The sequence below is a fragment of the Rhamphochromis longiceps genome, linkage group LG23 (assembly GCF_057381845.1).
Source record: "Rhamphochromis longiceps isolate RC_006_pf linkage group LG23, R_longiceps_female_GT1.1, whole genome shotgun sequence".
In the NCBI taxonomy this organism is placed as follows: domain Eukaryota; kingdom Metazoa; phylum Chordata; class Actinopteri; order Cichliformes; family Cichlidae; genus Rhamphochromis; species Rhamphochromis longiceps.
This window is the reverse complement of record NC_140578.1, coordinates 20,998,658-21,010,942: the sequence shown is the minus strand read 5'-3', so window position 1 is coordinate 21,010,942 and position 12,285 is coordinate 20,998,658. Positions and strand designations below refer to the sequence as shown.

At 40.7% G+C, this 12,285-nt stretch overlaps 1 protein-coding gene across 1 annotated transcript; it reads left to right on the top strand.

The window, feature by feature from the left end:
* The first annotated feature begins 948 nt into the window (after positions 1–948).
* On the top strand, positions 949–2,808 carry LOC146641829 (E3 ubiquitin-protein ligase TRIM21-like). Its single transcript, XM_085397522.1, has one exon. The coding sequence runs from the start codon at positions 949–951 to the stop codon at positions 2,728–2,730; it is 1,782 nt and encodes a 593-aa protein (XP_085253648.1). The 3' UTR covers positions 2,731–2,808.
* The last annotated feature ends 9,477 nt before the right edge of the window (positions 2,809–12,285 follow it).

The following is a 12,285-nucleotide window of genomic DNA, read 5'->3' as shown; positions in this document are numbered from 1 at the left end:
TTCATGGTTACATAAAATTTTAGACTGATGTGGGCCAAAGCCTAGCATAGCCTGTAACGTTATTATGACGGACACATTTTATGAGTTAACTTGGCTTTAAGTGACTTACAGGTTTCTTTCTTATATCCAGGATCTTCCTCTTTGCTGCCATCATCCTCTACTCCTTGCAGCGCAGGCTTGCCGCTGCTAAAACTAAACAGAGCTCCCTGAAAGGCACAGCCAATCACATTGGCCATATTTGTCACATGAGGTAGGACTCCAGTAGAGGACGTAATTTAGCTCTTTCTGCACCGCTGGGTGAATGAGACGGTGACAGATCTTTTTTTTTCTTCTTTCTGTCGGGTTTGTTTTTCTTTACTCGAAGAGATCAAATTATTGGTGGGGACAATTCAATAATCGCTGGACATGTCCCTTCCGTCCATGCCAAATCTACGCCCTTGGGTTAAATTATACAGCAAAATCTAAATCTTGGGCCAAAGTAACAGAACACTATTCAAAAGCTGACAACAAACAATTCTACTAACTCAATACCTAAACAAAACTTAAATAGTGCACACACAAAAAGAGGTAGAACACACAAAACCTTATTGAAACTAACATAACAAATTGATCCAGAGTTGTGGTATGACCCAATTTGCAGGTCTCCATATATGCTTGCTCCGCCCCTATTCCACCTCTTAGCTCATCAACCAAGGGTCTTGGAGCAACTGCCACTAAGGTAACTCAGAAAACACAGAAAGATTAAATCATAAATATAACAGGAAAAACTAAAATGTGCAAAATTATTTTAGAATACAGTATTATGTGATTGTATGAGTTAATTAATTCTAAACCAAGAGCCTGTAAATCCTATATTTAAAGAAAGAAAAATATAAGTGTAGTGTTATGTGAATTAATAAATTTAAAAATGAACAAATTTTCTTTTTTTTTCTTGTTCAGGGTGCAGACATGTCTGCTGCCAGCTGTCTTCTATCTGAAGATCAGTTTCTGTGCTCCATCTGTCTGAATGTCTTCACTGATCCAGTCTCCACACCATGTGGACACAACTTCTGCAAAAACTGCATCAGTCAACACTGGGATATCAGTGAGAGGTGTCAGTGCCCTGTGTGTAAAAAGGTCTTTCAGACCAGACCTGAGCTGCACATCAACACATTTGTCTCTGAGATGGTTTCTCAGTTCAGACATGAAACTCAGCAGAAAGTCAGCAGCAGCAGGTCAGAGCAACAAGCTGCCAAACCAGGAGAAGTTCCCTGTGACATCTGCACTGGAACCAAACTGAAGGCTCTGAAGTCCTGCCTGGTGTGTCTGGCCTCCTACTGTCAGACTCACCTGGAGCCTCACCTGACAGCTTCACGGCTGAAAAGACATCAGCTGATCGATCCTGAGGAGAACCTGGAAAGCAGGATGTGTATGAAGCATGATAAACCTCTGGAGCTGTTCTGTAAGAACGATCAGACATGTGTCTGCATGCTCTGCTGTGTTTTTGACCACAAGACTCATGAGTTTGTTCCTCTGAGAGAAGAATATGAAGGAAAGAAGGCAGAGCTGGGGGAGACTGAGGCTGAAATTGAACAGATGATCCAGAAGAGACGACTGAAGATTCAGGAGATCAAAGAGTCAGTGAAGATGAGTAAAGATGCTGCAGACAGAGAGAAAGCAGAAGGTGTTCAGGTCTTCACTGCTCTGAAGGAGTCTGTTGACAGACGTCTGAACGAGCTCATAAAGGAGATTGAAGAGAAACAGGAAACAAAAGAGAAACAGGCTGAAGGTTTCATCACAGATCTGGAACAGGAAATCTCTGAGCTGATGAAGAGAAGCTCTGAGTTGGAGCAGCTCTCACACTCTATAGATCACCTCCACCTCCTCCAAAGCTTCTCATCCCTGAAAGCTGCTCCAACCACCAAGGACTTGACAGAGGTCAGTATCCATCCACCATCATATGAGGGGACTGTGGTGAGAGCTGTGGATCAGCTGAAGGAGATATTCAGTAAAGACATGAAGAAGCTGTTTGAGGCTGAACTGAAGAGGGTCCAGCAGTATGCAGTGGATGTGACTCTCGATCCTGATACAGCACATTCTTATCTCATCCTGTCTGATGATGGAAAACAAGTACACTGTGGTCAAGAGGAGAATGATCATCCAGACAACCCAGAGAGATTTTCTGAAGAGCTTGTTGTTTTAGGAAAGAAGAGTTTCTCTTCAGGCAGATTTTATTTTGAAGTTCAGGTTAAAGAAAAGACTGAATGGGCTTTAGGAGTAGTCAGAGAGTCAGTCAACAGGAAACAAGAAATCATACCGAGTCCTGAGAAAGGTTACTGGACTGTAGGAGTATATGAAAACATTTGTGTGGCTCTTGAGGATCCTGAAGTCCATCTCCTGCTTCAGTCTTATCCTGAGAAGGTGGGGGTGTTTGTGGATTATGAGGAGGGTCTGGTCTCCTTTTATGATATAGATCGTGCAGTTCTTGTCTACTCCTTTCCTGGCTGCTCCTTCACCGGGAAACTCTACCCATTCTTCTGTCCCGGGGTCAATGATGATGATAATGATAACTCTGCACCTCTGATCATATGTCCTGTCAATCAGTCAGTCAAATCGTTTTCCATGGGGAATGTGGATCAATCAAAGTTTAAGCCAAGCCAGAGAAGAAGTCCTATAAACAGAACCCAGCAAAATGCACCTGATGAAGACCACAAGATTCGGTCAGAAGCTGCAGAACAAGCTGAGCTTTAGTTGATTCCTGCTTTTAAACTGTTCCGAAGTTTAAGAAAATTATCCATTTGAGGATAAATCCAGTCTGTATAAATAGAAACTCACCTCTTCTTTCCTTTTAATGTTTAAAGGCACAGATATTAAAGCATATACTGTCCATGGACATGAATACAAATGTTAGAATTACATTATTTTCATTCACCTGGTGTGAAATATCAAAAACAGGATGGAGAAACTGTTCTATTGTTTTAACAAGTACAACACACTTGTTCACAATGAAATGAATAAATATCAGAACTTCTATCATCTTGTTTGATGGTTTCTTTGATGATGATCAGCTCCAGAGCTTCAGTCTTCACTTCACTTCAGGTTTACAATGGCTCACTTCAGAATTAGCCATTGTAAACCTTCTGAGAGATGCAAGTCATAAATACATTTGTAAGAAGTTCTTTTTTTGTTTGTTTGTTTTGGTTTTTTGGGGCAGATTGAGATAATTGATCAGAAGATAATGACATCCTACTAACACCTTCAACTCGTCCTTTTTCCTTCTCATCCCTGTGACTCGTTCATGATGCACATGTAAAGTTTTGGTTTGGGTACTTAAGTTTTGATTCATTATTTTTCCTCTCTGATGTTCAGCCTGCATTAAGACAGCTGTAAATGTAAATACAGCACTTTGAGTGAAAATCCAACAGAGGGCGCTCTGAGCCAGGGCAGCTCTGTCTCTGCTGCTGTGCTTTATTTGAACCATTTAAACTCGTGTGTGTATGTTTGATTAGTGATTATTCAGCTCATCAGAGCTGCTTCAGTGTTTCACTCTGAGAGTTTATTTCAGCTTCACTGTGCAGCACATGTTGGTTTTATTTTGGAATTATTTTCTTTGCTCCCCTTTTCTCACTCTTTAAATAAAAATCCCCATGATGCTGTTTGCGAGGCCACTGTGGAGCTCAGCTTCATTTTCTCCCACAGTAGAAGTCACAGGATTAATCCCCTGAGGATCCCTCAGTTCTGGTTTGAGACTTTTCACTTTTGTTAGTCTGTATTGTTAGGGACTGACAGCGTCATTGATATCAGCTGATATTCACCTTGTCTACCTGGTTTCATTCTGGGTTGGAAGTTGTGTGAAGCATAATTGGTATAAGGAGTGGTGAGTTTAGCAGCTCTCTGTTTCAGTAAGGTGTTTGTAAAATGAGGCAGGATCCTCATGAGTCCAGCAAACCACCTCCCTCATGGTGTCAAAGCTTCTCAAATCTATAATAACTCTGAGTGTGCTGAGATCAAATAGTTTTTTATTCAGTTAAATTCAGGTGCTGCTGAGATGTTTTCTTATGGCGTGCTACACAGTTTGAATCGTGTTCTTCCAGCTCCAAACCCTGCAGAACTAAACAGTCAAATTCAAGGAGGCCTACATGCTGGTTTTATATCAGCTAACACTTTCAAGGCTCAGGTGTTGTTTTAGACTGAAGTCTGCTTTAAACAGAACAATGAAAATGTTTGGAAATAATTTTGCAGCCAGAAGAAATAAAAACAAAGAAATAAAGTTGCTCCCATGGATCTTTATTCCTTATTGATGCTCATTAGAGGAAGATCAAAGGAATTCATCAAATCCATCCAATATTTCAATGAAATCGATTTCTGTTCCTTTTGGAGTGAAAATGTTTGGGAGGTTTTAGATATTTCTAGATGTTGATGAGCAGTTGGAATCATGAAGACATAAAAATACTGTTGTTATGAACTGTAACAAACATGTAATGGCAGCAGACTCAGATGTGTGAAAAGTAAGATTTACTGTTCATCTGAAGATATCTCAGGCTGTTCTTCGTCTTTTTTGTGGCATGATCATTAAATAAGACTGTACTGTGAGGTATATTTTTAAAAGCATGTCTTTGACTTTGTGCTTCGGCTTTTTAAAAACCTTTTTAGAATGAACTTCTCATTGTTGTTTGTAGCCTGCAAAGTAAAACATGTTTCACACTTCTCCTTCAAACGGTCTCCTGTATTCTGACGGATCTTCCAGTGACGGTGATGCTATTTTCCAGTGATCTGATTTGTCAATAGGTGTGCTCTTCTGCTCTGCAGCAGGTTAGGTCTGTGTCTTCATAGCTCTGAAGCAGGATTTGAGTCTTAGTGAGCTAACTTTAGGTTTAATCCCAAGTTTTCAGAGTACAGACCTGAGGCTACCATCAGCTTTGAGTGCCAGGCTAAACTTTCAATACTCCTATTTCTAAATTTGATCTGCCTGGTAAAGATTTTTTAAGCCTTTCCTCCAGTGGGTTTAAGAAGGTATCTGCCTCTATATTCCCTGCAGCACAGCTTGTACTGTAGTCACTGTATGTGGCATCTCCTCGAGCATCCCTGATGGACTGAAAAGTCAGTCAGAGTGGTAAAGAAACAGACAGATTTTTGCCACTGAGCTCCTCCTTTAGATGGAAACCCCTCTGAGGTGGATGTTTTTGGATCTGATGGGTCATATTGGTAGTTACAGCTGATCTACGGGGCCTAACTCTTTAGTTTACAAGCTCCACAGTGACACAGCATAAATATTTAAACACATCCCGTGGATCACTGGCTCCTAACGGAGCATTTCATACATGGATCAAAGCGAGGCATGGGGATGAGACTGACTGCCCGAGTCTTCTTTCTGCCATCAGACCTTGAAGCGGTTGCACTGGCATCTCTCAGGCCCGCCTGTTTCATCAGTATGCACATGCTGCTGGAAATTAATTTGATTAAAGGCCCTCTGTTTGCACCTCCACCCGCCCGGCTCCTCCTGTTTAAAAGCCCTCATAGTGTATGATTAGCGCGCATTTCCCCAACCTGGCTAGGAGTGGCGGCTGGGTCGGGAGGTCGCACAAATGAAAGAGAACAACTTCATTGTGAGATGACTGGCCCATAAATCATCGGCCGTTTTCTATAAATCACGGCAGATGGCAGGGAGCGAGCCGAGGCTCATGGGAGCTTGACGCAGCCCCTGTGCATGATGGGAAGGGCCGGGCCGAGCTGCGGCGGAGGCTAGCAGAAGCGCGGGGTCAGTTCCAGTTTGCGGAAGACGTGAGGTGCGGTGGAGGCGGGCCAGAGCCTCCCCCCACCACCCTGTCTCACCTGATGAGATGCAGACCCCGGAGGTCCTGGTCCCGCCCCTCATCACGCTGCCCTCCATTTAATGGGTCTAATCTGCCTGCTTAATATGGAGACAACTTCATCTCCCCCTCGTCCCCGAGCTGCTCCGAGAGCTGTCAAGTTGACACTAAATGTCCGCCCAGGAGGGCCGACTCACACCTTCATTATTCATCATGATTATTTAACAGAGCAGGATCCACTGCAGCCTGACTCTGCTGCAACACTCGCCTTTAGCACCTTCTACATTTCACGTGTTCATACGAAAGAACAGGAAAGTCTACTTTTTCTGCTTCTAAAGAACAATTTAAAACTATCAACAGAATGTGAAACAACAACAGCTGTGACATTCACACTGTGGGGCACATACAGCCCAATTTGACCTTAACAAGTAAATTTAGCCTGTATAACACAAAGCAACAGATGAACTCTTTACAATTCTCCTTTTTCACTGCAAAGATATCAGACTTCACATTTTATTTCTACAGTATACAGAAATACTGTTGCAGTAAATGAAAGAAGCCCATCAGGATGGCTGTTCAAGCCTAAACTTCAAGAAATAACTGTGTAAATTTACAGAAAAACTCTGGCAGCTCAATATCCGGGCTTGTCATCAAATTAAAAAACAGAATTTTTGTGTTAATTTACTAAAATGCACACAAAAAAGATTAACAATAAATGTTGTAGAAATGGCATCCCACAAGCAAAGTTGGACTGTTTAGCAGGACCCTGGGCCACATTTTTGACCCCCCTGAGGTAAGTTGTTAATTCTTAAGCATTAATTTAGTTATGTCAGCAAAAGGGGCGTCCACACAAGAAGTAAATCACAGCAGCAGATCGTGAAATATGAAAGATACTTGGTGACATGAAATAACAATGGGCGAAATAACTTTTGGCAGTAAGCTTCCAACTATGATGCAAGTGACTGAAGCCAATACCAATGAAAATGAAGGACAGTGATGACTAACATATAACATATGGTAAATAGAATATAGGATTACCTAGGCAACCAGAATGTCCATTAGCGACTGACCATCAGTGACATTAACCATCATGTAACAAGCGAATTTTATGTGTGGAAACTTATTTTGTTCAAACAGAGCTGTGATGCACTGTCATGTAATATTACTTTAAACCACCAGATGGAGTAGTGAGTCACCGTCGTATCCAACATTATTCAAGCTAATGTTAGCTCAACATTTAATCAGACAATTTATTTGAATGAATACACTGAAATATGAATTAGAAGTTGCCTTTCAAGTTAGAAAAAGTGGAGACTTACTGGAGACTTAACACTCATCAAAATTGAATTTAAGACATTTTAATCCTTTTTAAGACATTATATTAACTCATTCACTGCCATTGACGTCTATAGACGTCAATTGAAAAACTTACGTTGACTGCCATTGACGTCTATAGAGCGTGATGAGGGGCGTGATGAGGGGCGGGACCGTAATTGACGTCTATAGACGTCAATTACGTTTTTCAATGGGAGGGGGCAGGTGTGGGATTTGAAGGGGAAGGTGACTGGAAAGGCAGAAAAACCCCAAGGGCACCTTACAACACCGACCCTGATAGCAGGCTAGACGGTGACCTAGACAGGCACCAACTTGAAAAACTGAAGCCCACCAGCAGTAAAAGTAGACCTGCAAGGAGGTGCAGGGTTTGCGCACGTAAGGGATTGCGCAGTGAGACAAAAATGTGGTGCAAGTCTTGTTGTGTGCCCTTGCATCCCGGAAAGTGTTATAATGATTACCACACAAAAGTGAATTATTCATTGTGAATAAATGTTTCACTATGTACATTTTATTTTTTCATATATTTGTAAATAAATTGTTTTGATAAAACATAACCTTTCTCAGTGTTATTTCTGTTTTATAGAAGTGAAAAACTATTTTATATGTTAGAGGTGTCACAAAGCAAGAAATATTAGTGTCAAAGGCACTTTTCTGCTTGAAATGTATTTTTCACAAAAAGCTCGTTTTCTCAGGCATTTTTGGTGGAACCCACCTCTCTTCTACAGCTGATTACTAAAGAATGGAAAATGGTAGAAACAAGCTTTTTTTTTTGGATGAAAGAAGAGAGTCTGTTCTTCATTTTGGTAGGTTCAGCGTTTATATGATCATAACACACAGTTTTCTGTGGCTCTTCAAAAATGAGTAAAAATGCTCAAAAACCCTGGCAGTGGGGAGTTACCTGATTTGAAAATGGCTGGCAGTGAATGAGTTAACAAATTTGTATTTAAGACTTTTAAAAGTTTTTTTTTTAACTTTTAAACCTTTAAGACCAAAGTTACATCAAAGTTACTGATGTTGAAATCTGGTTATGCTGCACCCAGCTCATGAGGGGCAGCCAATAAAAAAAGAAAGCTGCCTTGAAGAGGGCGGAGGTAAAGCAGCTAAAACAAAGAACTGAACTGAAATGAATTGAACTAAATAGCTGCAACCAAAGGCCCAGTATGAGCTGAATATTTGGAAGCTGCTCTAGTAGAGCCCAAACACAAAATCATAGCGCTGGGGTGAATGAAAATCAGAGTTAATGGGGTATTCCACTGCTTTTGCTGGAGCTGTCTCCTTGAGGTCAAAATAGGTTGTATGTGGCCCCTGAACTAAGTCGATACTGCAGTGTTTCTTCTCTGTGCAGGAAGCAGTTTGATCTCCACTCAGTCTGATCAGTTCCTCTGAGATGTGAGTTTGGAATTTATGGGGTTGTCTCAGTCGGCCCTCAGGTCAGACCTTGGGGTCTTCAGAGACCTCTGATGGGCCCCTGTAGGATTCTGCAACCCAAAGCAGCCGTGTTGTTTGGATGTGGATCAAATCCCAGCGTGCATCTGGTCTGAATTTCTTCTTGCGATAATTGAGGGCATGATCTTGGTATTTTTTCTGCCTGTGTGTTTGGGGAGTTTGTTTTTCTGAATCTCAGTGTTTTCTCAAAGACAGGAGGGGAATGGCTTGTTAGACTTTTCTGCACGATTTAAGGGTTTCTGACTTTATACAAAGGCACACCAGAGGTGTGTTTTTGCTTTTTATCAACAACTTCATGCTCATTAAAGTAACCTACAGTTTGGATCTTTCTTCTGGATGTATAATATGAAGCTCCAAGCTCGATAAAAACATGCATTTTGCAGGTTTATGTCCTGACGCATTCTGAAATGGATGGTTTAGGTTTGCGTAACTTTTGAAGCTTTTTTCAGGGACTGTGAGGGGAGTCAGAAACACTTCAAGCAACCTGCCACTGTTTTTCTGATGGGTGGGTTTGTGCCACTGATATAGCAGCAAGCTCTCAGATTATGAGATTCAGTCATGACTACAGGATTTTATGTAGAGATCACTTTGTTACATTAGCTGGTTATAGTGTGTGTGATGTTGCTGAGAGGCACAGAAAAACAGCTGGCGTGTTGAGTATTACTTGTTATAAATGATAAAAAAAGAAAACACTTTGGAAAGATTTCACTGAAAATACAGATGTGCAAGTCAAAACTTAACAGACCTACTTAACAGTAAATTCACTTGTCATTAGGGCTGCCACGATTTGTCGACTAGTCACGATTACGTCGACTATCAAAATCGTCGATGACTGATTTAATAGTCGACGTGTCGTTTGAAGCTTTGTAAGATCGCAAAAGACGCAGGAATAATAGCAGGATTTAAGAGTGTAATAACGGACTGAAACAGAAGATGGCAGCACTGCATGTACAAGGATGCCAGCTGCCGTTAAACCCCGAAGAAGAAGAAGCAGCTGTGTCCCAGAATTCATAGCGCGGCCCAGCTTAGTTTCCAACAATGGCGGTAGCTAGTTAGTTTTAATATTACTCTTATTATTCTTTCTGGGTCACAAAATAAACGTTTAACATATTTTCAGGCGAGAATGTAGCTGTGTAAACCTCAAATATCGGCTCAGTTTATCAGGACACCACATATTTTCAAAAGCGCTCCGACGTTTTCGGAGGCGTCTGTTACCCACTAGCTCGATAGCTAGCCGGGGGCTAGGTCACTAGCGCCGTGAGAACACCGGACTCCCGGCAAATTGTTTTCAAACCCACCGCCGTCTTTCGCGACTCAGGTTAAATATATATGAGTCACTTAGATAAATTAAAAATGTTGTTGTTTGGCTTTTTTTTTTTTTTTTAGTATTTTATTTGTTCCTGAGTAAATCGGTTTGGCTGAGATTAAAGTTATAGTTTTTACACAGCTGAATAAACGTCAAGCAGACAGCTGATTATCAGAAGTGTGAGATGCTGGAGAATATACTCCGGTGTCCTGTTATATTTTAGATAGCAAGGAGTTTATTAAACTTTACCAAAACAATCTGCAAATTTCATTAAAATTGAATAAACTATCATCTTGTCTTTATTTTTAGTTAGCACCTTAAAAGCTTAAAGCTGTAAGCTAATGATAGTTATATAAGAGCAGATGCTGCTGGTGCAATAAGCTGTAGTTTTACGTCCAGTGGATGATGATCTGATTAGTCGACTAATCGCATAAATAATCGGTGACTAGTCGACTATCAAAATAATCGTTTGTGGCAGCCCTACTTGTCATTGTAAATGCACAAGTTAGAAAACTTGTGAATATTGAAAAAATTAAAGTCCAGACGCTGGACTGAAAAACATATTAGTCTTTTTCCAAAGTCCTCCGATGTCTGAGACCATGATTCACTTTGTCAACAATCTGTTTTAAAGGTCAGATTCTGACAGATTCTTGTTAAAACACACACACACACACGCACGCACACACACACACACACACACACACACACACACACACACAAAACAAAACAAACAAAAACATACCAACAACTAGACGTGACCGATAGAGCCTCCAAATTATATCACAATATTTCAAGAAGATTTGTGATAATATTTATGACATGACAGTCTGGTGAACTGTCCAGAGTTTATGGATGGATAGTTACGGCAATATATAAACAAAAAAAAAAACCTTAACAACACTTCATCAGTGTTTGCAAAAGGACATTTTCTTCATTTTTCTTCTTCTATCCTTCTTTTTCCAATTAGCTGCTGTGACTGATGACACACTTCCTAATTCAACGTTTCCAGTGCACAAAGCACAAGTTGTTGTTCTAGGAATCATATCACAGTGTGACGTTTTTATAACTTGCACCAAAATGGATAAAAATGTTACAATTTATAGATTATACACAATTACTCTATGATGATGATGATGTGTTTAAATTCATTACAAATCAATGCAAACATGGTTTAGTACAGTGACTTCAGTTAGCTGAGGTGAAACCTAGCTGACAGCTAACAGCTAGAGTTGCCTGTGTCACCATCCACCTCACAGTCAGTCCCCTAATAGAGCAAAGCTTCAATATAATCTAAACAGGTGAATTATCCATTTTCTTCCATTTATCCAGTTCAGGGTCACAAGGGGGCTATCCCAGCTACCAAGGGCTTACTCCCTGGACAGGTCGCCAGCCTGTCACAGTGCCAACACAGAAACATGCAAAACCATTCACACTCGCATTCACGCCTAGGTCAATTTAGAAACACCAATAAATCTAACCTCACTAAGTGCCTGATTTTGGACTGGGGGGGAAGTCAAGGACCCACATAGAACCCACGCAAATACGAGGAGAACATGTGAACTCCACACAGAAAGACCCCGCCTAGATGATGGATTCTAGGATTCTGCTAGCCTCCATGTCCCTATGCTGCCACAGATGAATTATTAAAAAAATGTTGTGTTTGTTGATATACACACAACACAAAACACTAAATTCAACTAAACCTAAAAGAAGACTCTTCATTCTTTCTTTCATTCTTTTGTTGTTCAAACTATAATCATTAAGTAAAAAATGTCAGATGTGAACAAACTGTCCTTGTTGCTTTATTCAGTAATTTAACTAGTCAAAGAACTACATTTCTGTTTTCAGAGGCAACATAACTTGTGAGAGGTTTTTGTAATGCACAACATTTTTAAAAAAGTTCAAATAGTTTTAAAGAATTTCACATCAAAGTATCCAAATAAATCGATTACATGTAATTTCACCAGGAACATCAGTAAGAACTGCAGAAACAGCCAAAATCCATCCTCAAGAAAAGAGTGTAAGTCATATATCTTGATCAGAATCTATGCAAAGATAAAATTTGAATGAAACATAAAGGGCCGATTACCCAAATACACTCCAGCATCTGACTGAAAAACACTCTTAGACCAGAAGTCGAATCCAGACGGGCCCTTGAACATCACAGGCGAGTGATCATTAAGCAGGCTGAGGACTTCAGTTCTGTTCTGTCTGTTGTCCTTTCCCTCTTTCTATCTTTGTTTTTTTAAAGTGTTTGAAACAGGTCTCGGAGGGAACAGGAGCTTCTGGTTGGGAGCCAGCTGGACAGAAAAGATCCAGCAGAGGGGGGAAAAGAAAATAAAGAAAAGAGGGCAGCAGCTAATGGGGCTCTGCTGCTTTTAAGTGCAACGTGCCAGAGGAATAGATGAA

Excerpts from the sequence above, each read along its gene's own strand:
- LOC146641829 (XM_085397522.1), top strand. The coding sequence starts at position 949 with ATGTCTGCTGCCAGCTGTCTTCTATCTGAAGATCAGTTTCTGTGCTCC.